Source organism: Chiloscyllium plagiosum, chromosome 5 (assembly GCF_004010195.1).
Source record: "Chiloscyllium plagiosum isolate BGI_BamShark_2017 chromosome 5, ASM401019v2, whole genome shotgun sequence".
Lineage (NCBI taxonomy): Eukaryota > Metazoa > Chordata > Chondrichthyes > Orectolobiformes > Hemiscylliidae > Chiloscyllium > Chiloscyllium plagiosum.
In genome coordinates, this window is record NC_057714.1 from 62,480,825 (window position 1) to 62,506,759 (window position 25,935).

The 25,935-nt window shown below is 40.8% G+C and overlaps 1 protein-coding gene across 1 annotated transcript in view; it reads left to right on the forward strand.

Annotated features, from left to right (window-relative positions):
* Nucleotides 1-933: 933 nt before the first annotated feature.
* oxnad1 (oxidoreductase NAD-binding domain containing 1) overlaps nucleotides 934-25,935 on the forward strand; it is a 31,433-nt gene continuing 6,431 nt past the window's right edge. The window contains exons 1-4 of the mRNA XM_043690173.1: nucleotides 934-1,147; nucleotides 6,845-6,908; nucleotides 9,774-9,880; nucleotides 13,334-13,475. Of these exons, the coding sequence (XP_043546108.1) occupies nucleotides 1,014-1,147; nucleotides 6,845-6,908; nucleotides 9,774-9,880; nucleotides 13,334-13,475 (447 nt within the window). The 5' untranslated portion in view covers nucleotides 934-1,013. The remainder of the gene's footprint in view (nucleotides 1,148-6,844; nucleotides 6,909-9,773; nucleotides 9,881-13,333; nucleotides 13,476-25,935) is intronic.

Consider the following 25,935-nt stretch of genomic DNA (forward strand, 5'->3'; position numbering starts at 1 on the left):
AGAAAGATGTGGATGCTTTGGAGCGGGTTCAGAGGAGGTTTACCAGGATACTACCTGGACTGGAGGGCTTATCTTATAAGGAGAGGTTGACTGAGCTCGGACTTTTTTCATTGGAGAAAAGGAGGAGGAGGGGACCTAATTGAGGTATACAAGGTAATGAGAGTCGATAGCCAGAGACTATTTCCCAGGGCAGAAATGACTAACACGAGTGGTCATAGTTTTAAACTGGTTGGAGGAAAGTATAGATTGGATGTCAGAGGCGGGTTCTTTACACAGAGTTGTGAGAGCATGGAATGCGTTGCCAGCAGCAGTTGTGGAGGCAGGGTCATTGGGGACATTTAAGAGACTCCTCGACAAACATATGGTCACAGAAATTTGAGGGTGCATAAATGAGGATCAGTGGTCTGCACAACATCGTGGGCTGAAGGGCCTGTTCTGTGCTGTACTGTTCTATGTTCTAGAACTAGCAGAAGCATGGCATGTAACCATTGAGTCTGTCTTTATGAGGGTAAAAAGCCAATGTGGGCATCTAATAACAGTAAGGCTTTCAAATAATAAAATAAACATATGACTTTAACCCAGAGCAGATAGTTGGAGAAGCAAAACGAGAATGCCAGAAATCCGAAAGAAAACTATTCACTGAATCAAGGACATTCTCGAGACTCCATAAAATTAACAAGCAGGGAGACAAGACAGTGATGGACAAAGTAACGGAATTAAAGTCGACCCATCAGCAGACATCCGTTACAAAGTTTAAAAGCAGCACTAAGGAAAACGACCAATCACAATCAGAATTCTTTCCCTTCAAGACGCCTTAGTTTAAAGTGGAAAGCCGCACAATTCATTCGGGTTAGACATTCGACAACCTCTCCCGGTGACGACCAAGGGCAACGAAAGGTCATGACCTCCCGTCACGTGACACGGTTTTGTGACGTTGTGCGCACAGCCTGCCTGGGAGTTCTCTGTGGGCCCGCGCGAGCCGGGGAGCGAGCGGTGTCCGTTAGCGGGCGGCAATGACTGTGACCGTGTCCATGGCCCAAGCTGCTCTCCGGTTCGTCTTCCGACGAGCTAATGTCGGGCCAGCTGCCTGTTCCTCTTCCACGTGGTTGTCAGGGTCCTGGATTCACTGTCATTCCGGATCTGCGAGGTAAGCTGGCCTGGCTGGGTCGTTTTATGAACTGAAGGGCTGTAAGTTATTGACAGAGACCGCGTACACCAGCCACTGAAAGTAGGCATGCAGGGTACAGCGGGCAGTACAACAGGCGAACCGTGCATTGGTCTTCACAGCAAGAGGATTTGAGGACAGGAGCAGATATGTCTTGCTGCCGTTGTGATATGGAGATGCCAGTGTTGGACAGTTTAAAAATCAGAGTTTAGGTCAGAGTGGTGCTGGAAAAACGCAGCAGGTCAGGCAGCATCAGAGCGGCAGGAAAATCGACGTTTTGGGCAAAAGCCCTTCATCAGGAATAGAGGCAGGAAGCCTTCCAGGGTCTCTCCACTCTGCAGGCACTCTGCCTCTATTCCTGATGAAGGGCTTTTGCCTGAAACGTCGATTTTCCTGCCTCTCAGATGCTGCCTGACCTGCTGTGTTTTCCAGCACCACTCTAATCTCGACTCTGGGTTCCAGCATCTGCAGTCCTCACTTTTGCAAATAATACAACACCAGGTTATAATCTAGCAGGTTTATTTGGAAGTACCTGCACTAGCTCTCAGAGCGCTGCCCCTTCGTCAGGTAGCTGTGGAGTAGGATCTTAAGACAGAATTTATAGCAAAAGATTACTGTGTCATGCAACTGAAATGATATATTGAAAAAACTTAGATTGCTGTTAAGTCTTTTGTCTTTCAGAATAGGGAGAGGGACAGACAGACATTTGTTGACAGTGCAGTTTATTTTATATGCCCTCGCTGCATGTATTTAAGCTTGTCAATTAATTTATTGGTGTGTGGCCTTTATTGACAGAAGTAGAATATCTTATTACAATATAACCTGTGTGCATCAGAGTCCCAGAATGGATTGTAATTCCTCTAGCTCCAACACCTGCCCTAAATCCTGAGTTTTCAATGTTTAGTGTTTCCGCACTCTGCTTGAAATATCAGGAACCTCAATGTTTTACTGAGTTAGACAGACAAGAATCTACCTGGTTTAATAAAACCTGGCATATTGCCTGAGCCAGAATAGTGGTTAGGTGCTACAATTACACTTAGATCCTAGATTCACAAAAGGTTTCCTCTCCTGATCAGCATCTATTGATTCTTGCTTGAAAGATGATGTTCGTAGACATTGGACAGGACTGGATTTGGATTAGTATAATAATTTTCTCTTGTGTGAGAAATAGCTACTTTGAAGTCACAATGGGAAATGGTATCTTTTAAATGGTACTGTGCCTTTGTGGTGTTAATTGTTGCTTGTAACGTTTTCTTAAATTTGATTTGTAATGGTGATTTGAAGTAAAAATAAGTTAATCATGTTTAAATGATTATGAATTGCATTTTTTGTAATGAATGAAAGTACATTAAATGTTTCTCACTGCAGGTAATGTAACCTTTAACTATAATGAATGATTAAAAATAAAACTCTTTGGGCTACACAAGGTGCAAGTATTGGCACTTAACAGTGAGAGGTTAAGGAAGTCACCAAAGGTATGTTCAAAGAGCTAAATTTTGAGAGCTTGATTGGAAATCATGTAAGGTAGTTGACTTAGGAAGAAGTTCACTGTTGTAATTTAAATGGCTGAAGATTCAATGAAACAAGATAGAATGAGCAAAAGGTGGGAAGATAACCGAAGATCCCAAAGCTGGAAAGCCAATAGTATTGTCTACAGCATATGGACTGCAGCATTGATTGATTTATTGTCACATGTACCGAAGTACAGTGAACAGCTTTACTTACGAGCAATACAAGCAGATCATAATAAGCAAGGATGTACAGATCAAAAAGATTTTGTGCAACGTAACCTGTATGCCTCCAATTGTACACTAAGCAAGATCATTATTATTTGAGGCAAGAGAGTCCATTCATCAGTCTAATAATGGCCGGGAAGAAGCAGGTCAAAAAGGCAACTCATCACCATTTTTGTTAAGGGCAACTAGGGATAGGTAATAAATACTGACCAGCCAACGATGCCCATGTTCCACAAGTTAATAAAAAACGATGGACCAGCATGCAAGTTTGAAGAGCTTTGGAGAGGAGTGGATTGTCTAAGCACTTTTAACTGGGGGAAATAAATTTGAATTTATTGAATTAGATGGCAGGGGCTGGCAATCTCAGTGGGATTTAGTATGTGGACTGTGGACATTCATCATGGCAGCTCATCACCTTGAGGGCAATTGGGGATGGGCAATAAATGCTGGCCTAGGCAATCTTCCCACATTCTGTGAATGAATTTGAAGAAAAAATTAATTTGGCCGTCAAGTTTTTGTACTAAATGAAATAAATGTTGCTGCCAATGAACTGCATCACATGGATCAAGGTATGCTAGTCCGAGCCAGACGATAGTCTGTTGTCATTATTTGTGCTTTTGGACTGGATGTATTATAAGCTCAACAAACAACTCTTGGGAATAGATTGCTTTCCAGTTTCCAATACCTAGATGCCTAATAACATAACCAAGGTGAAGTTCTTTCTATTGTTATTTAACAATCTGCATGCTCTTTGTAGACCTTTCAGCTCAATGTTAATTCATCCAATGGCCTAATTTTTTTCAAAATTAGAGATATCATTCAAAGTACGTGTATGCTAAGATTATTGTTGAAATTACTTCTGCATCTTTTATTTGGGATCCTTGCAAGCAACATCAACAGTATGTCCTTCCTAATAGCTCTGAATAGTGTATGCTGCAAATATGAAAGCACAGTGCAGTAATCCACAGCACCACACAATCCTGTATCAATAGTTCTCTGGAATTAAATAGATGTAGTACTGAAAAGAAATCTTCATCAGTTTGGTTTCTCTTCTCAAATCTGGAGAGCATAGTGGCATAGACAGATATATTGAATATGTTGTTTCGAATAATCAATACCTAAAAATGGAAAATCTCAAAGACGGAGGTGGTAGTGGAGGGTTGTTTTTCAGACTGGAGGCCTGTGACCAGTGGAGTTCCACAAGGATCACAAGCAACACCACTTCTGCCCTCGTAGGCGCTGCTGCCTACGCTATTTTCTGCCCCCAGTGATGTCACCAACTGGAACACCGACAACGCTGCTTCCGCTTGCACCGTAGATGCCACTTCCACTGCCACAGTTGCTGCCAAGCGTGCCACTTTCACAGCCACAGACGTCACTCACCCCAGCCCTGCCGAAGACACTGCTTCTGCAAATGTCACACAGAATGTCATTTCCGCCCCCTCAGGTACCACCACGGAACACACAGTTCAACCCTCTCACTGCTGTTTACGTCATGACTGGTCACGTCATGGGTGATGTCACCAATAATTCCATGAAGTCACCCACTCCAGAAACAGTCTCCACCCCCACTCCCAGCTCCAGCTCTACACCAAGCCCCAGCCCTGCCAAGTTTTTACCATTCTTCCAGACCTTTCCCTCACTGAGGATAAACGATCAGTCCTCAGTAAAGGTCTCACCTTCGTCCCACTACGCTCCCGGGCCATCAAATTCCATACGTATTGCAACGTCAAACATTTCTTCCGCCGCCTCTGCGCTTTTTCTGCGGGAGTCACACCCACGCTCCAAGGAACCATTCTCCCACTTCCAACATACTCCATCCACTTAGACACCTCATCCTGGTCTGCTACCATCCTCGACCTCTTTGTCTCCAACTGTTGCCGTGACATTGACCATCTCAACCTGTCCACTCCCCTCGCCCACTCCAACTTCTCACTCTTACAAAACGCAGCCCTCCAACCCCAAACTCACAATTAAACCAGCGGACAAGGGGAGCACAGTGGTAGTTTGGCGCACTGCAAGTATCTACACCGCAAGCCAGGCACCAACCCAACACCACTTCCAAGTGCTCCCTTGATCACGACCTCACCTCCCATCACAAGCCATTATCTGCCAGGCCATCCACAACCTCATCACCTCAAGGGATCTCCCATCCACAGCCTCCAACCTTATAGTTCCGGAACCCCGCATCACCCGGTTCTACCTCTTACCCAAAATTCACAAGCCTGACTGCCCCGGATGACCCATCATCTGCTCCTGCTCCTGCCCCACTGAATGTATCTCGTCATATCTTGGCAGGTCCTGTACCTCTTGGACCAGGAACTCCCCACATACATTCGCGACACCACCTACACCCTCCACCTCCTCCATGACCTCCATTCTCCTGGCCCCCAATGCCTCAACTTCACCGTGGACATCCAGTCCCAAAACATGTGGCAGAAGCTCTAAGCCCTCCCTTTCTTCCTCTCCTGCTGGCCCAACCAGTGCCCTTTCCACTGATACACTCATTCGATTGGCTGAACTGGTCCTCATCCATAACAACTTCTTCAAATCCTCCCACTTCCTTCAGACCAAAGGAGTAGCCATGGGCACTGCATGGGGCCCCAGCTACGTCTGCCTCTTCCTCGGATACATGGAGCAGTCCATTTTCCACAATTACACCATCCCCCACCTCGGCTACATTGATGACTGTATCAGCGCCACCTCATGCTCCCACAAGAAGATTGAGCAGTTCATTAGCATCATGAACATCTTCCTTAAGTTCATCTGCACAATCTCGGACACCTCCCTCCCTTCCTGGACACCTCAATCTCCATCTCCAGTGACAGATTCAACGCAGACATCTACTTCAAACCCACCGACTCCCACAGCTACCTAACTAACTCCTCCACACCATAAAAACGCGATCCATTACTCCCAATTCATCCGCCTTCAACACACCTGCTCCCAGGAGGTGCAATTTCACTCCAGGACATTCCAGATGGCCTCCTATTTCAAGGACTGAAATTTCCACTGCCACATGATCAACAATGCCCTCCACTTCCTGCATCTCTGCCCTTGAGCCTCACCCCCTCCCCTGTTGTGTAATTTAAAAACTTGTCTTTTAAACTTACGAAATCCAAAGTATGGGATTGCAAGTTATACTCTGGGATTAATATTTCTAGTGAAAAACTAATCTTTTATATTGGTATCTTTTGGTTATTGTAATCATGTATCATTTTAGGAAAGATTATGCATTTAACTGTCTGTGAATAATGTAAAAATACTTTACAATATAACAATTTTATTTAATGTTATTTTGCTTCCCAGACTATATTTCGCATGTGACTAAATGGTGTTCATTCAGAATAATAATCGAGAAAGTGTATTTTATATTATTGTTAAAGCTTTGTTTTAACATCCTAAAGTGCTTTGCAGTTGATTAATTACTTTGATCAGAAATGATGAGCAAGTTCTCGAACAATACAAGTGTTTGTCACGGTCATCCAGGAGAAAGTGAGGACTGCAGATCAGAGTTGGAGTGTAGTACTGGAAAAGCACAGCTGGTCAGGCAGCATCCAAGGAGCAGGAAAATCGACATTTCAGGCATACCTGATAAAGGGTTTATGCCTGAAAATGCTGCCTGACTGACTGTGCTTTTCCAGCACCACACTTTTCAACTTTGTCGTGATCATGTATTTTTTGGGAAAACCAAATTATTAAATTAATTTTACTTTATGTCCACTTGACAGCAAGATGGGTCCTTTTCTTAATTTCCAATTCAAAAGACAAGATGTCTAACAATGTAGCACTTCCTCAGTACTGCACTGAAATGCCAGCTGTAGTTTTGTGCCCCATTCTCTACAAGGTTTCATTGCAGTGGTTTGATGATCAGATCAGTAAGAATGTCACCATTTATTACATTTTTTTTTGTAAGTTGCTGCATTGTGTTTACTTTTGGCAGGGCAATGTCATCAAGAAGAAAAACAAACCATCTAGAAAGGACTGTCAACAATTTCCGTCAAGAGGTCAGTACAAATTGCTGATTAGAGTGAGAGATGATTTTTATTTTCATGTGTTGAATGTGAATTTCAAATATTTGTGATCTCTCTTACGTCAAAGCTATTGTTTATGATTGTGGTTGACTCGTATTTTCAGCGGAGCATTGATCAATTAATATATTTGCATGCTAATTTAAATATGCATCTACCAGTGCGTAATTCATTCAGTCCGTTGTAATGCTAATAAGAGTCCGATATCATAAAGAAATAGAAATTTAAATTGCACATTTCAATGATAAAGAAGACATTCCCATTATTGCCTTGTGTGTGGGCCCAGACAGGCTCGACGGGCTGAATGCAGTACTCCTGTTCCTATGTTCAACCCCCGCACAATAAAGAGAAAAAAAGCATATAGCCAGAGATAATCCAAAACATTCCAGGATCTCGGGTACTTGAAGTTAACTGTACAGTACTCAATGTAAAAAGAAAACACCCAGTTTAACACAGTCTAGAAAGTTCCAGTTTAGAATTATGCTTTGTCCTGGGATAGCTGCTTTGTCAAATTCTTTGTTGGAGCGGCACAGGTTACCCTGAGCTGGCCAAGGGAAAAAAGCAGTTTAAAAAGTCTTATTCTTTACTGTTATGCAGTGATTCTGACCAAACAGTGCACAGTTTGTATATGTTTGGTGAAGATAAAACCAGATTAGCTTTGGATTGCCATCCTTGCCACTATAGACCTATAAAGAAACATCGATCCAAGGAAGAGATGAGGAAAAATTACTAAAAGCTTACTCAAGGGCTTTGAAATAACTTTTTAAAAGGAGCGTTGAGTCATCAGATTGGCAGATGAAGCTATGAGGAAGAATTGAGGAAATAATAATGGGAAACAAGAGATTGGCAGAAGAGTGGATTAGATACTTTCCATCAGTCTTCACAGTAGAAGTCCCTAATTGTATTTCAAAGTTATTAAGTAATCAAGGAGAAAAAAAAATTGGGAGGGAATAAAGGCTATAACTATCACTAGAGGAAGAAGTGCTGAGCAAACTAATGAACCTAAAGATCAATAGGTCCCCATCCTAGTGTTTAAAGAAAGTAGCTACAGAGATAGTGGATGCACTGGTAGTAACCTTTCAGGAATCCTTAGATTCTGGAAAAAACTGAAGATTGGAAAACTGCCAATGCAGAACCTTTTATTTAAAAAGGCAAGGTGACAAAAAAATGGGTAATCATAAGCCTGTTGGTTTAATGTGTCCTCACAGATGTTGCCAGACTCACTGAGTTTCTTCAGCAATTTCTGTTTTTGTTAATAGAAGACTGAGTTGGGATAAGGCGGGGGGTCATTTTCACCACGGCAACCTGTGATTAGTGGGACAGGGTTTAGTGCTAGGGACACAATTATTTACAATATATGTTATTGACTTGAATGAGGAAAAAGAATATACTATAGCTAAGCTTGCAGATGATGAAAACTTGGCAGATGCAATATAATGTGGGGAAATGTAAGGGTATGCACTTTAGCTGGAAGAAGAAGAGCTGGATCTTATTTAAATGGTGAAAGACTGCAGAAAGCTGTGAAACAGGAAAATATGGAAGTCCTCATCCATGAATCACAAAAAGCCAGCATCTAAGTTCATCAGTTAATAAAGAAGGCAATTGGAATGTTGGCCTTTATTTCTAAGTGAATAGAATATGAAAATAGCAAAGTCTTTCTAAAACAATACAAGACCACAGCTCAAAAACTTAGGATAGTTTAGCACATAGAACAGTACAGCGCAGTACAGGCCCTTCAGCCCTTTATGTAAGATCAGACTAACCTACATACCCTTCATTGTACTATCTTCCATGTGCCTATCCAAGAGTCACTTAAATGTCCCTAATGTATCTGACACTGCTGGCAGTGTATTCTATACACCTACCACACTTTGTATAAAGAACCTACCTCTGATATCTCCCCTGCACTTTCCTCTAATCACCTTAAAATTATATCTCCTCATGATAAACATTTCCACCATGGGAAAAAGTCTCTGGCTATCCACTCTATCTATGTCTCTCTTGTACACTTCTATCAAGTCACCTCTCATCTTTCTTTGCTCCAAGGAGAAAAGACCTAGTTTGCTCAACCTTTCTTCATAAGACATGCCCTCCAATCCAGACAGCATCCTGGTAAATCTCTGCACCCTCTCTAAAACATCCACATCTTTCCTATAATGAGGCGACCAAAACTGAACACAATATTCCAAGTGTAGTCTAACCAGGGCTCTGTAGTGCTGCAGCATCACCTCATGGTTCCGAAACTCAGTCCCCCAGTTTATGTAACTGCGGTGTTTTGTTTGTATGTGGCTTTTAGTGTTAGAAAGCACTGTGACGTTCAAACAACATTTCAACTATCAAAACTTCACATACCCAAAAGTTATTTAGTTTCTAACTCTGGTTACCATACATCCAAGTCTCTGCAATTTAAGAAAGCCCATTTATTTAGTTTAACTATCTTGTTGCAAATGTATTCAGATAAAATATCTCTGAGTTATCTTTTTAGTTTTTTTTCAACCCCCACCCTGATTTTGATCTTATTGACTGAAGCACCTATACTGTTAAACTTTTAGTCCTTTTTATTTTGTTGTATATTCCTCAATTTGTAAATATGATAAACTATTGTGAACTTAAGGGAATGGAATGGTTGGAAATGTTATATTAGTTTTGCTTTGCAGGTGGGGATTATTTTTAACCAGAGGTGCAATGATTAAATTTAGTGTGGCAAAGGTACCTATGTAAAGAAGGTTTTTTAACTGGATATTGAAGTAGGGAAAAACAGAAGATAATTGATAAATTATTGTTGTGGAAGAATTATTTTAGGTTGCCAATGCAATAAACTTTATTTTCTTGTATTTTTAGATGATTGCTGAAGCAAAGGTCTGTGGAATACTTCAGGAATCTGAAACAGTTAAAAGACTGCGCCTTGTCGTCATGAACAAAGATTTTACTTTCAAAGCAGGACAGTGGTAAATGTTCATATCAGCATTAGAAGAGTTTGTTGTAATTACCTGTAATTACTTTAGTTTCTTGTACAATGCGTGTTCCTCAGCAGTTCAAAATATATTTAGCTTCAGCGTGATGTTCCTCTAAATTACTATTCCAGAATTGTTGGTCTGTAGATGTTGGTAAAAAAGAATACAGTTTTAATTGCAGTTGTTAGCTTCAATACTATGCTTTGATCTGATATAACAAAGCTGATAACTTAATTAAAATAGATGTATTTTTTGGCAGTATTTGCAATAAACTATTGTATTCAAGGTGAACCCTATCTTTTTTTGCCACAAATCATAAAGCGGGTAGCAGAATGTAAGTGAGGTTTGGGGGTGTCTGCCATTGTCAGTAGAAAAAATGGAAACTGATATAAGTAAACTAAGCCAAAGAAATCCAAAGCCATCATTCAGCTTAAACATTCTTCAAACATTCACTGCATCCACTACGGAAGTTGAACAGGCAGTGGGTATCATATTCAAGATGTACTGCTTTAACTTGCCATGATTTCTTCAACAGCATCTTTCAAACCCAACATTACAATCAAGAAAAATGGTAGCAGACACTTGCAAACAATACCACAAAGCGACATGTGATTGTGGCTTGGAACTATATCACAATTCCTTTACTGGTATTGGACCAAAAACATGGAACTCCTTTCTTTGCAACATTATGGCTATGCGTTCATTAGAAGGATTGCAGCAATTCAAGAAGGCATCTTGTCACCACCTGCCAACAAATGAACATCTTACCAGCAATACTTGTGTTCCATAGAAAATTAAAATGAGCTACATATTCAGTATGTGTTTAGCTGTGTCAGTAGCACTAATCTGCTTGGTTGCTACCTCAAACTACACAAAGAAAATCTGGAATTATTTTTCACTCCAACATCCAGAGTGTTAAAATTATTTTCTTTTATCTAAATCTATGCCCTTAATTATCCCCTTCTGCTGTTGAAATTCTAATGTATATATAGTCTGGAAGGTGCTGTCTAAAGATCTTTGGCAAATTTATGCAGTGCATCTTGTAGACACTGCAGCTACTGAAAGTTAGTTGTGGAGGGAGTGAATGTTTGTGAGTGTGGTGCCACTCAAGAAGGCTGCTTTGTCCTGGCTGATATTAAGCTGCTTAACTATTGTGGAGCTGCACTCATCCAAGCAAATGGGGAGTATTTCATCACACTTTTGTCTTGTGCTTTGTAGATGGTAGATGGACTTTGGGGAATCAAGCGATAGTTACTAGCTGCAGTATTCATAACCTCTGATCTGCTTTTGTAGCCACTGTATTTATAGGGTGAATCCAGTTGAGTTTCCTGTCACCCCCCCCAAAGGATCTTGATAGTAGTGGATTCAGTGATAGTAAAGCTGCAGTATTCATAACCTCTGATCTGCTTTTGTAGCCACTGTATTTATAGGGTGAATCCAGTTGAGTTTCCTGTCACCCCCCCCCAAAGGATCTTGATAGTAGTGGATTCAGTGATAGTAACACCATTGAATGTCAAAGAGTAGTGGTTAGATTGTCTGTCTGTTCTTGAAGGTGATCATTGCCTGGCATTTGTGTTACATGCCACATCCGAATTCAGACCTTACGATAGAGGGGCGGTGATTGATTACTCAGCTGAAGATGGTTGGGCCAGGACACTATCCTGAGGAACTCCTGCAGAGATGGCTGACAACTGTAACCATCTTCCTATCTACTTCTGAAAAGTACTTAAAATCTGGGCCCTCTGGTTTTAGATCCTTTTATAAGTGAGAACAGTTTCAGCCTATTTGCTTTGTCATGACCTTTTGTAATTTTGCGACTCCTATCAACAGCCCCCCCCCACCCCCCCTTCTCCATAACCTTCCCTCCTGGAAAACAGTCTCATCTTCTCCAATCTATCTTCATAACTCAGTTTTTTCAACCCTGGAACCATTCTCTTAAATCACGTTCTTCCCATAGAATGCTGGCTGGAACTGTGTACAACTGAGGCTTTAGCAGTATCCTCTATACATTCATCAAAACCTCCCTGATTGTATACTCTATGCTTTTATTAATGATGCATAGAATTGTGCATGCTTTTTTAGCAGCTCTCTCCATCCTGCCAATTTTTAATGACCTGTGCTCATATAAATCCAAGACACTCTGCTCCTGCACTCCCTTTTGAATTGTCCTCTTTAGTTTATGTTTTCCATATCTCCATGTTCTTTGTACCAAGATGTATTACCTCTCAGTTCTGTGTTGAATTTCAACTACCATCTAACTGTCCATTCTTCCAAATTTTCAACATCCTTTTGGAATTCACGCTGTACTCCTCTCAGTTTATAATTCTTTTACGTTTCATTTCATCTGAAAACTTTGGAAATGTCCTCTCCACGTCAAGATCCAGGTCATGTGTTTATATCCAGAAAAGCAAGTGTTCCAGTATTAACCCTGGAACTCCCTCCAAACATTCCTCCAATCTAAAAAGACCTATAAACTATTATCCACTGTGTTCTATTTCTCAGCCACTTTTGTATTCACCTTGCTATTGTTCATTTCATTAATTCCACAATTTATTACTTGCCACAAAATTTGGCTGAATCAAATGCTTTTTTGAAAGTCCATGTACACCACATCAATAGCTGTGCCTTTAACACATTCTTGAATGGTCTTAGTTGTCTGCAAAACATGTGCAAGGGTTACTTAGGCAAGTGCAGCTTTCAGATTTCAAACATCAATCAGAATGAAGAGGTGCACAACTGCCTACCAAACAGATATAATAGAAAATAACAGTCCTGCACAATGAACTGTGTTTACTAGACTTTGATACTAGCCAGTATACTGCTAGGAATTTCAAGCACTTTCACTTGAACTACCTTTGGAAGCTTGTGAATATCTAATGATAGTGCAAAATGCCAAGCACCAAAGTCCTCGGGTAAGCTAAATTGCGCATCTTAATCAAGCTGACTCACTCAATTTGCATCTGGCTAAAATGACCAAACTTAATCTTCTATGGTGAGCTTGAATCTGGAGTGTTTGCATTTTGGTCAAAGGAAGTGCTAAAAGCATATTCTCGAGGTTTAACTTTGTTTTGCTATTGATCTTGAGTCTTCTGAGAAGCTCACCCAGGACCACTGTACCCAGCAGAACCAAATTTAAAAAAAACCTCACATACATCGGAGAGGAAGCAGCCAGCAGAAACTTATGTACATGCGCAAATTAAATGTGGTGTTAAACTATAAAGTCAATTCAAATGAAAAACCTAACATATTTTAATAATATTTCCTTTTGCTCAGTTCGCTATCTAAAGTTCTCTTCCAAATTCACTCTGCTCTTGAGTAGAATGTGAAGCATATTTTGTGCCTGTCTAAGCTGTTTTTATTCAAGGAGCTGTGTGAAGAGATAATTACATATATTTCTTGTTAGTTGCAATCTTTTTATTTAAAACCTTTTTCTAAATTCCATTAAAGGGTAGATTTCTTTATACCTGGCATTTCACAAGTTGGTGGCTTTTCTATCTGTTCAAGTCCGGGGCTCTTGGAGAGGGAAAGTGTATTAGAATTGGCCGTAAAATACAGTAAACAACTGCCTGCCCACTGGATTCATACTCAGGTAACCAATTTTTTCTTTGTTTTTAATGATTTCATAAGAGTTAAAGTAACATCAGTGAATGCAAATCAATTATGTCAGTGCAATATTAGTAATGTAAACATGTTTTAAAAAAACAACTATTAAATAAAAATGCTCGATTGTTGAATCATGGTGGAGTTTTTTTCATCAAAGAATTGACCACCATGATTTCTAATTTTGACTGTTTACGAATTTGTCACCAAGTATTCATCTGTTTTTTTTTTTAGCTAGCTTTCTTTTTGCTTTATTCTTCATAGAATTTGGTAGTCGCTGGCAAGGCCAGTATTTACTACCCTCTGAAAAAACCTTCAAGAAGTAATCGTGCTCTCTTGAACCACTGCAGGCCAGGAAGTACCAAACAAGCTTGTGGCCTAGTCCTGGATGGTGTAGAGCCTCTTCAGTATTTTTGGAGCTACATTCATCCAGGCAAGTAAAGTAATAGACTTGTATAATGATACAGCACAGAGGGAGACCATTGGCCCATCTTATCTGTGCCCAGAACAGTTACGTCCTACCCCCACCCTTTGAGCGCACTCAAGATTTATTTCCTTTCAACTGACTTAACTGTTTTAAAAGCTAACAGTGAATCTGCCACACCTGGGAACAGTGCATTCAAGATCTTTCTCACTTTTTTTTATTTTAAAAACTCAGTGTTTTTCCTCATAGCACCTTGGTGTCTTTTGGCAAATCAACTTAAATCTGTGTCCTCCAGTCTTTGACCTCTATGTCAATGAAAGCAGTTTTCTGTATTCTGTATATGCATACTGTGTTGAGTACCTCTATTACTTTACATCTTGATCTTCTCTTAAAGAAGAACTTCAGCTTTTCTGATCTATATATAACCCTACACCTTCACACCCTCCTTATAGTGCAGCACCCCCAATTGGACATAAACTCAGTTGAGTCAGCACCAGTGTTTTATAAAACTTCATCATAACATCCTTTTATAAAACCAAACTACTGCAGATGCTGAATATCACAAATAAAAACAAAATGCCAGGGAAGCTTAGGAGGTCTGCTAGCATTTGTGAAGATAGGAACAAGGTTAATGTTCTGAGTCCAGTATGACTGTTCTTCCCAACCTGCAATGTTAACTTTGATTCCTCAGTGGGGAGAGAAACACAGAAGTGTTATGGCACTTTTTTTGTATTTTTATTCCTTACTTTCATATGCTGAGAAGAGAAAGGGGATTTGTAATGGAGACAGAAGATATTGCAGAAGTGTTAAATGAATACTTTGCATCTGTCTTTATAAAAGAGAAGAATACTGTTCAGGTCATGGTGACAGAGGAGGAATTGTTTTTTTTGGACTGGAGGAGAGTTTGTAATGGGGTTCCCTAGGGGTTGGTTTTGGAACCTTGCTTTTCCTCATCTGTACTAATAGAGTCATAAAGATCTAAAGCACAGTACAAAGGCCCTTCAGCCCATTGCAACAATGCCAGTCAGAAACAACCACCTATCTATTTTAATCCCATTTTCCAGCATTGGGCCCATAACCTTGGATACCTTGACATCACAAGTGCCCATCTAAATACTTCATTGCTTCAGAATGCGGGTTTCTGCCTCTACCACTCTCACAGCAAGGAGTTCCAGATTCCCACACCCTCTGATTGAAAAGGTTTTATTTCACATCTCCTCTAAACCTTCTGCCCTTTGAAATTATGTTCCCTGGTCATTGATCTCTCCATCAGGGAAAATATTCTTCCTGACTACCCCATCTGAAGATTTGGATCTTGGTATGCAGCAGACAATTTCAAAGTTAACAGATGATATGAAACTTGAGAGAATTGTAAACTATTAGAGGACTGTGTGGAACTTTAAAAGGATATTGACAAATTAGTGGAGTGGACGGATAGGTGCCAGATGAGGTTCAGTGCAGAGAAGTGTGAGGTTATCTACTTCACTGGAAAGAAAATTGGAAGATAATATAAAATAGGGGCTGCAATTCTAAAAGGGGTGCAGGAAAAGAGGGTCTTGTTATTCGTCAGTTGGGATATTGTATACAGTAATGGGTGCCACATTGTTCCTACGATGTGATTGCCCTGGGGAGAGTGCAGAAGTGATTTACAAGAATGATTCCACGGCAGAGAAACTTCACGCTTTAGGATTGATTGAAGAAGTTAGGACTGTTCTCTGTGGAGAGAAGGAGGCTGAGAGGAGATTTGATAAGGTTTTGCAAATCATCAGTGGGCTGAATATAGGGTGAAGTAGAGTGAATATAGGCTGAATATAGAGTGCACATAGGGTGAAGCTATTTGTGTGCTCTAAAGTCTGCTGTGCCTCTCCCCTGGCTGTTGTAATACAGCTGCAACACTGGCATTTACCCAACAGTGGAAAATTGCTTAGGTATGTGTGGCACATAGAAAGCATGATAAGTACAGTCCAACCAGCTGTCACCCAATTGTTCTACTCTTGGTCATCAGTACAATGGCATAAAGTGTCACCAGCAGTGCTATCCAGCAGCATAGGCTTAGCAATAGCCTGCTTAGTGACAATTAGTTTGGATTCTGTTAGGGATATTCAAATTCAGACCTCATTACAGCCTTAATTTAAATATGAACAAAAGAACTGAACTCCAGAGGTGAGGTGGGGTGAGAGTGACTATCCTTAACATCAAGAGTGGAATTGAGTATGGCATCAAGAAAACCCCAGCAACAGTGGAGTCAATGGGAATCAGGAGGAAAATCTTTAGAGTAGATCATAGATACTTGAGACCAACGTAACCTGCATGTTTATCTCCAAGTCGCTCATCATTCAGCCTTGGAAATATAACTTCATTCCTTCAGTGTCATTGAACCAAAATACTGAATATCCTTCCCAAATGGCATTGTGGGTCAACCTATCCATATCAGATTTCAGCAGTTAAGAAGGCAGGTCAGCATGACCTTTTGAACAATGGGTGGTGGACAATAATTGAGGGTTCATTGAACAATGTTTACATCCCAAGAGTGAATAAAAGCTGTTGCCATCTCTAGTAGGTCTGTTTTCATATAATTGTAGAATCCCTACAGCGTGAAAGTGGGCCATTTGATGAATCAAGCCAACACTGACCCTCCAAAGAGCAACCCACCCAGACCAACTCTCCCACAATCTCCATCCCTATAACACTGTATTTACCATGGCCAATCTACCTAATCTATCAAAGGGAAAGAATATGCACAGGAATGATAATGAAGGAAGTTGGGATTTCTGCTACTAAATCTGACTACATTTCCAATTCAGACTGTTGCTTGATCAGTCTGTGGGCTAATGCAACCAAACTTTGATATAACATCTGGTGATTTCCAAACAACTTTGTTGAGTCAAATGAATTGGATAAGCCTTTTTCATGTCTGAATCCAGTGCCTATTTTGCAGCTATGTCATCCACCTGAGCTATTTGACTCTTTGTGTTAGAGTCATAGAGCCATGGCGATGTACAGTACGGAAACAGACCCTTTGGTCCAACCCGTCCATGCCAACCAGATATCCCAACCCAATTTAGTCCCACCTGCCAGCACCTGGCCCATATCCCTCCAAACCCTTCCTATTCATATACCCAACCAAATTCCTTTTAAATGTTGCAATTGTACTAGCTGCTATCACTTCCTCTGGCAGCTCATTCCACACATCTTCTGCGTGAAAAAGTTGCCCCTTGGGTCCCTTTTATATCTTTCCCCTCTCACCCTAACCCTATGCCCTCTCGTTCTGGACTCCCCCCACCCCAGGGAAAAGACTTTGTCTCTTTACCCTATCTATGCCCCTCATGATTTTATAAACCTCCATAAGGTCACCCCTCAACCTCCGACGCTCCAGGGAAAGCAGCCCCAACCTCTTCCTATAGCTCAAATCCTCCAATCCTGGCAACATCCTTGTAAATCTTTTCTGAATCCTTTCAGGTTTCACAACATCCTTCCGAAAGGAAGGAGATCAGAATTGCACGCAGTATTCCAAAAGTGGCCTAACCAATGTCTTGTATAGCCGCAACATGACCTCACAACACTCTGACCAATAAAGGAAAGCATACCAAACTCTGCCTTTACTATCCTATCTACCTGTGACTCCACTTTCAAGGAGCTATGAACCGGCACTCCAAGGTCTCTGTTCAGTAACACTCCCTAGGACCTTACCATTTAGTGTATAAGCTAAGATTTGCTTTCCCAAAATGCAGTACATCGCATATATCTAAATTAAACTCTATCTGCTACTTCTCAGCCCATTGACCCATCTGATTAAGATCCCATTGTAATCTGAGGTATTAGTGAACCGGATGAGTTTTTCTTTAACCCAACAATAGATCATGTTTTCATGGACAGAGTAGCTTAGCTTTTTTATCCAGACTCTATTTGCTATATCCCATATCATCCTTGGCTTGGGATTACTAATCATTGTGCCACCACTTCTCTCCAAGAGTGTGAATATGTTCCACTTGTCTGGATGTTTGCTGGTCCATTAACACTCAAGGTAGGCACTATATCCCAGATAAAGCACTTGACTGGCACCCAGTCCACCTTTACTGACTTATTAGAACATGGATGTAGATTTGTTCACTGAGCTGGAAGGTTCATTTTCAGATGTTTCATCACCATACTAGGTAACATCTTCAGTGAGCCTCTGGACGAAACACTGCTGTTGTTTCCTGCTTTCTATGGGTTTCCTTGGGTTGGTGATGTCATTTCCTGTAGTGATGTTATTTCCTATTCTTCTCAGGGGGTGGTAGATGGGGTCTAACTCGATGTGTTTGTTGATAGAGATTCGGTTGGAATGCCATGCTTCTCGGAATTCTTGTGCGTGTCTCTGTTTGGCTTGTCCTAGGATGGATGTGTTGTCCCAGTCGAAATGGTGTCCTTCCTTATCTGTATGTAAGGATACCAGTCACAGAGGGTCATGTCATTTTGTGGCTAATTGATATTCATGTATCCTGGTGGCTAGTTTTCTGCCTGTTTGTCCAATGTAGTGTTTGTTACAGTTCTTACACGATATTTTGTAAATGACATTAGTTTTGCTTGTTGTCTGTATAGGCTCTTTCAAGTTCATTAGCTGCTGTTTCAGTGTGTTGGTGGATTTGTGGCTACCATGATGTCAAGGGATCTGAGTAGTCTGGCAGTCATTTCTGAGATGTCTTTAATGTTGGGGGGAGAGTGGCTAGGGTTTCTGGGTGTGTTTTGTCTGCTTGTTTGGGTTTGTTGCTGAGAAATCGGCAGACTGTATTCATTGGGTACCCATTCTTTTTGAATACACTGTGTAGGTGATTTTCCTCTGCTCTGTATAGTTCCTCTGTGCCACAGTGTGTGGTGGCTCTTTGAAATAGTGTTCTGATGCAGCTTCACTTGTGGATGTTGGGATGATTGCCTCAGTAGTTGAATATTTGGCTGGTATGTGTTGTTTTCCTGTAGATACAGGTTTGAAGTTCCCCATTGGCTGTTCGCTGTACTGTGACATCACTGAATGGCGGTTTGTTATTGTTTTCCTCTTTAGTGGACTTTATGCCAGTAAGGTTATTATTGATGGTCTTGAAGATTTCTTCTAATTTGTTTTGTTTAGTGATGACAAAGGTATCAATCACGTAGCGGACCCAAAGTTCGGGTTGGATGATTGGCAGAGCTGTTTGTTGGAGTCTCTGCATTACTGCCTCTGCTAAGAACTCTGATATCAGAGATCCCATGGGTGTTCCATTGCTTTGTCTGTAGGTTTTGTTGTTGAAGGTGAAGTGGGTGATAAGGCATAGGTCTACTAGCTTGATGATACTGTCCTTGTTGATGAAGTTGGTGTTTGGTGTATATGTCTTTGGGTCTTCGAATTGTGTAGTCAGTGTTTCCTTGGCCAGGTTGATGTTGATTGATGTGAACAGGGTTGCTACATCAGTGGAGACCATTATTTCATCCACTTCTATCTTAGTGTCTCTGGTCTTCAGGGATTCTTGGATGGTGTGAGTCTTCTACTAAGTGTCCCATTGGCTGTTCGCTGTACTGTGACATCACTGAATGGCGGTTTGTTATTGTTTTCCTCTTTAGTGGACATTCTCCTGGTTTGTGAATTTTGTGAATTTTGGGTAATCCGTAGAAGCGTGTGTTGGATCTGTCTGTCATATTTATTTCTCCAGATTTCTGAAGTTTCTTGAGTAAGGCTGTGATTTGGCTCTCTAGTTGTAGGGTCGGGTCTATCGCCATTTGTCGGTTAGTGTTGGTGTCTGCGTTCACTGTTTCAATGTAGTCTCTTTGATTTAAAATGACTGTCAAGTGTCCTTTATCTGCTGGTAGGATAATAATGTTTTTAACTTTTTTTAGTCTTTCTAGTGCTTTCCTTTCTTGTGTATTGAGTGTGCTTCCTTCCTTTTTCCTGCTTAATGTTGGTGCGACTACCTGTCTGATAGTTTGCTGGGTTTCTTCTGTGACTTGGTTGTCTTTCAGTTTTGTTTCTAATGCTGCTAAGAAATCTTTCTTGTCCGCATCCTGGCAGTTGTAATTTAATCCTCTAACTAAGTGTCTGTTAAGGGTTGGTCAGATTAAAAAAAAATTATCCATGCTTCTGTTGTCAGTGTTGTTATTTGGTGTAAGTTTGTCTAGTTTTTTTCTGCAGGTCTAGTTTTTTTCATTTTCTGTGTTTGTCACTGTCTAATATCTATGGCTTGTTGTATTGTGTCTATCCATTCATGGTCTGTTGCATTAGTGAGTAAAGATTTTAGGTGCAAAATTTCTCTGTTGTATTTACGGAGTCTGTTATGGGCATCATTAATCTTTAACCAAATAACATCACCAATTCAGGAAACCCAAACATATAAATAGAAAACAGGAAATATCAGCAGTGCTTCGTCCGGAGGTTTACTGAAGATGTTACCTAGTATGGTCACAAAACGTCTGAAAATGAACCTTCCAGCTGAGCAAGCAAACCTACATCCAGAATATCAACCTGAACTACAAATTTTCTCAAAACTCGCTTATTAGGATGTTTCAAAAGCAGTCAAACACCTGGCTATTTTGGAATCAGTAGATCAGCTCAGATAAAATTCCAGAACTTTATAATTAAATAATAGAGCTAACAACAATATGGTCATTTTGGTCATAAGCTTCATTTAATTAACTGAAATCAGATTATAAATTATCTTTATGAGCTTTAAATCTCAGTTTTAAGATGATTGAAAATTGATTGCCCACTTGGCTTGACATCTGAAATATTAGTGTCAAGCATATGGTGCTGGAAAAGCACAGGAGGTCAGACCGCATCCGAGGAGCAGGAAAATCGACATTTCGGGTAAAAGCCCTTTAGTCCAGTGACATAAACAATATAAGAGCATTGTGGATATATAACATAATACTGAAACAATTTCTCAATTCTATAATAAGTAATTAGATGAATTTTTTCCACTGTATGCCTTTAGCTCAACATTAATATGTTGCTTTAAACAGCACTAAACAAAAAGCTTTGTGGACTTTTCACTCCCACGAGACCATAAGACATAAGAGCAGAAATTAGGCCATTCAGCCTATCAAGTCTGCTTTGCCATTCAATCAAGGCTCATAAGTTTCTCAACCCCGAACTCACATTTTATTTCCGTAACTCCTGATCCTCTTTACAATCAAGAATTTATATCTCCATTTTAAAATATACTTAATGACCTGACCTCCACAGCCCTCTGTGGCAATGAGTTCCATAGATTGGAACTCACTGCCTGAAGACATTTCTCCTTATCTCTGTTCTAAGAGGTCTTCTCTTTGCTCTAAGGCTGTTCCCTTGGGTTCTAGTCTCTTCTACCCCAATGGAAATATCTTCCCAACATCCAATCTGTCCAGGCCATTCAGTATTCTGTATGTTTCAATTAGATCCCCCCGCATCCTTCTAAACTCCATCAAGTATAGACCCAGAGTCCTCAAACATTCCTCAGCTGTTCATTCCTGGGACAATTTTCGTGAATGTTCTCTGAACACGTGCCAGGGCCAGTACAGCCTTCCTGAGATTTAGGGCCCAAAATGTACACAATTCATAGTTTGTGAAAAGATTTGTAGCTCGGGTGCTTGTTGTTGTGGTTCTGTTCACCGAGCTGGGAATGTGTGTTGCAGGCGTTTCGTCCCCTATCTAGGTGACATCCTCAGTGCTTGGGAGCCTCCTGTGAAGCGCTTCTGTGATCCTTCCTCCGGCATTTGTAGTGGTTTGAATCTGCCGCTTCCGGTAGCGGCAGATTCAAACCACTACAAATGCCGGAGTAAAGATCACAGAAGCGCTTCACAAGAGGCTCCCAAGCACTGAGGATGTCACCTAGACAGGGGATGAAACGCCTGCAACACAAATTCCCAGCTCGGCGAACAGAACCACAACAACTGTACACAATACTCAATGTGGTCTGACCAGAGCTTTTTCAAGCTTCAGAACATCCCTGCTTTTATATTTAAGTCCTCTCAAAATAAATGTCATCATTGCATTTGCCTTCCTAACTACGGAACCTAACTTCAGACTCAATCTGCAAGTTTAGCTTGAGACAATCTGCACTAGAACTTCCAAGTCTCTCTGCACTTCAGACTTCTAAATTTTCTTCCCATTTACCAAATAGTCCGTGCCTCTATTCTTGCAACCAAGGTGCGTGACCTCATACTTTGCCACATTGTATTCATCTGCCACTTCACCTGCCACTTCTTTGCCCAAATCTTTCGGCAGCCCCCCCCCCCCCCCCCCGCCTCCTCAATGTTACCTGTCCATCTACCTATCTTTGAATCATCTGCAAATTTAGCCAGAATACCCTCAGTTCCTTTATCTAGATCGTTCATCTATTAAATGAAAAGTTATGGTCCCAACACTGAGCCTTGTGGAACACCACTTGTCATCAGCTGATACCCTGAGAAAGACCCTTTTATCCCCACTCTCTCTTTCTGCCAATCACCCAAACTTCTATTCATGCTTGCACCTTGCCTCTTACACCACGGACCCTTATCTTACTCAGTTGTGTTCTGTGTGCCACCTTGTCAAAGGCCTTCTTCAAGACCTGGTAGAAAACATCATTGATTCTTGGTCGTATCTGCTTGTTACTTCCTCAAAGAATTCTAGCAGATTGGTCAGGCATGACCTCCCCTTGATGAAATGAGGCTGACTCTGCCCTATTTTACCACACAGTTCCAAGTATTCAGAAATCTCATCCTTCACGATGGAATCCCAGATCTTACCCAGGACCAAGGTTAGGCTAATTGGTCTGTAATTTTCCGTCTTCTGCCTTAATCCCTTTCTAGGCAGGGGTGTTACATTAGCAATGTTCCAGTCCTCTGGGACTCTCCTTGATTTTAGTGATTCCTGAAAGATTACTATTAGTGCCTCCACTATTTCTTCAGATATCTCCCTTAGAGCTCTGGGGTGTAATCCATCTGGTCCATGTTATTTATCCACCTTCAAGCCATTCAGTTTTTCTATCACCTTCTCCTTAGTGAAGGCCACAAATGCTCAGCTCTGCCCCCTTGCTCTCTTGAATTTTTGGGATATCATTCATGTCTTCCACTGTGAAGACTGACGTGAAATAATTATTCAGTTCCTCAGCCATTTCTTTGTTCCCCACTATTATCTCACGTGTGTCATTTTCTAGCGGCCCAATGTCCACTTTTGTCTCTCTTATGCCCATTATATATCTCAAGAAACTCTTACAGTCTTCCTTTACATTACTGGCTAGCTTACCCTGATATTTAATCTTTTCCCTCCTTATTTCTTTTTCTTTTGTTGCCCCGTGTTGGACTGTGTAAGCTTCCCAATCCTCTGGTTTCCCACTCTTCTTCGCTACTTTATATGCTTTCTCTTTTGCTTTTACGCTATCCCTGACTTTCCTAGTCAGCCATGGTTGCCTCATCCTCCCTGTACCCTGCTTCTTTTTCCTCAGGATGAATCTCTGCTGTGTCTCCTGAATTACTCCCAGAAGCTCCTACCATTATTGTTCTACTGTCTTTCCTGCTATGCTCCTCTCCCAATCAGTTCTACCCAGCTCTTCCCTCATGCCTCTAATTGCATTTATTCAGCTGAAATACTGATACTTCTGATTCTGTCTTCTCCTTGTCAAATTGCAAAGTAAATTTGATCATGTTATGATCACTGCTTCCTAAGGGTTTCTTCACCTTAAGCTCCCTTATCAAGTCTGCCTCATTGCACAGCACTAAATCCAATATTGTCTGTTCCCTAGTGGACTCCATCATAAGCTGCTCCAAAAAGCCATCTTGTGAACCATCACCAACCTGATTTTCCCAGTCCACCTACATATTGAAATCCCCCGTGATTACTGTAACTTTGCCTTTCCTACACATCATCTCCATCTCCTGGTATATCGTGTGCCCCAGCTCCTGACTACTGTTAGCAGGCTGATACATGACTCCAACTATGTTTTTTTTGCCTTTGCGGTTCCTCAATACTACCCACACAGAATTCTACACCATCTGACCATGCGTCATTTCTTATTATTGATTTTATTTCATTTCTTACTAATAGGGCAATCCCACCCCCTCTGCCCACCTGCCTATTTTTTCATCAGGATGTATATCTTTGAATATTCAGCTCCCAATTCTGATTCCCTTGCTGCCATGTCTCTGTGATGCCCACCACATCATACCTGCCAATTTCAATCTGTGCCACAAGCTCATTTACCTCATTCCTTACACTGCATGCATTCAAATATAACACCTTCAGTCCTGTATTAACAGTCATTCATTTGTCCAGTGTACTTGAAGTTTGATTGCTAACCTTTTCCAGATATTCTGTCCTATTTGTTTCTATGCTGAGATTTTAATAACCTCTCCTGAGTCCTGCAATCTTACCTTTTTTTTTAATTCAGGTTTTCTAATTTCCTCTATAATTGAAACCCCTGCCTTCCACCTCCAAAATTTAGTTTAAAGCCCTGTCTATAGCCCTAGTTATGCAATTCGCTTGGACTCTGGGCCTAGCCAGGTTCAGATGAAGACCATCCCATCAGAACTAGTCCCTTCTTCCCCAGTGCTGGTGCCAATGTCCCATGAGTTCAAACCCATTTTTCTCTCTCTCAAATCTTTGAGCCAGCTCTGCTATTTAGACATTCAATTCGATGAGCAGAGAAATGGTAAATGTATAGAGGGTGGTTGTGAAGCACATCATCAGATTTTTGTTTGTCTGATTTATCTGCATAAATTGAACATGCAGTAGGGAAAATGAGCACATTTGTTCAGAAAATCTTTGAATTAAATTCCCAGTAATGACTAAATACAGGAACTTTTTATGTGTTGGAGCAAACCTTCCTGGTACATGTGGTATATTTTCACAAATAGTTCAGCACAATAGTACCATGAATACTGTTCCTTAATTGAAATTAATTATAGCTTAAATTTAGACTGAAAGTAGGTAGAAAAATGTATATTAAGTTCTTGAATAGTGATTTTTGTTTTGGAGTCCAAATTAATGACTCACTTCATGGTGATTTTTATGATGTGACCGATACACATTCTGCTACCACTAGCTGGTGCTGCAACACTTACCCTGCCTGCTTGAATATAACTGGTGTAGATATAAATGATGCAAGACAAAAATTGAGACTTTTTAATTCTGAATTACTTTTTGTTTCTAGTTTGAATTGGAAGTTATGTATTTCAGAAAATAGTGTAAATTTGTCATTTGCTTCTCTTTTCTTTTATAGTCAGATGAGTTGACATGCAAGCATAATCATTAGTTTCAGATTATTGTATTCCACGTGTGTTGTACATTCCTAGGTTTCTGTTCCAGGACTAAAGCTTTAGGCTTTAGGTGATTGTTACGTATCCTTTAAAAATTTCAAATTGAATTGAAATGAACACTAAAAGAAATCCAACTCTGAAACAGAATTTTGTAATTTAGAGCATAAAATATTGCACAACTTGCCATGCAAACCTTATTTTAGGAAAATGTAATTTTATCAAGCTGTAATTTAGTTTTATTAGTATTGAATGCCCTGTTGCTGGTATGAATCCATTTTTGCTTTTTAAGATTTCAATGCTCAAATTAGTTCATGAGAATCTCTTCCCAATGACTGATGCCATTGGGGCGGCACGGTGGCTCAGTGGCTAGCACTGATGCCTCACAGCGCCAGGGACCGAGGTTCGATTCCAGCCTCAAGTGACTGTCTGTGTGGAGTTTGCATATTCTCCCCGTGTCTGCGTGGGTTTCCTCCGGGTGCTCCAGTTCCCTCCCACAGTCCATGTGCAGGTTAGGTGAATTGGCCATGCTAAATTGCTCATAGTGTTAGGTGCATTAATCAGAAGGAAATGGGTCTGGGTTGGCACAGACTTATTGGGCCGAAGGGCCTGTTTCCACACTGTAGGGGAATCTAATGTGTCTGAGACCAAAGGGTATAAGTTTAAAGTGAGGAACAAGTGATTTAGAGATCTAAGGAAATCATTTTTCACCCAGAGGACTCTGATAAAGATATTCACAATCACGAAAGGATGGCAGAAATATGGAACGTGCTGCCTGAGATCATGGTGGAGGCTAGTACTCTTGTAA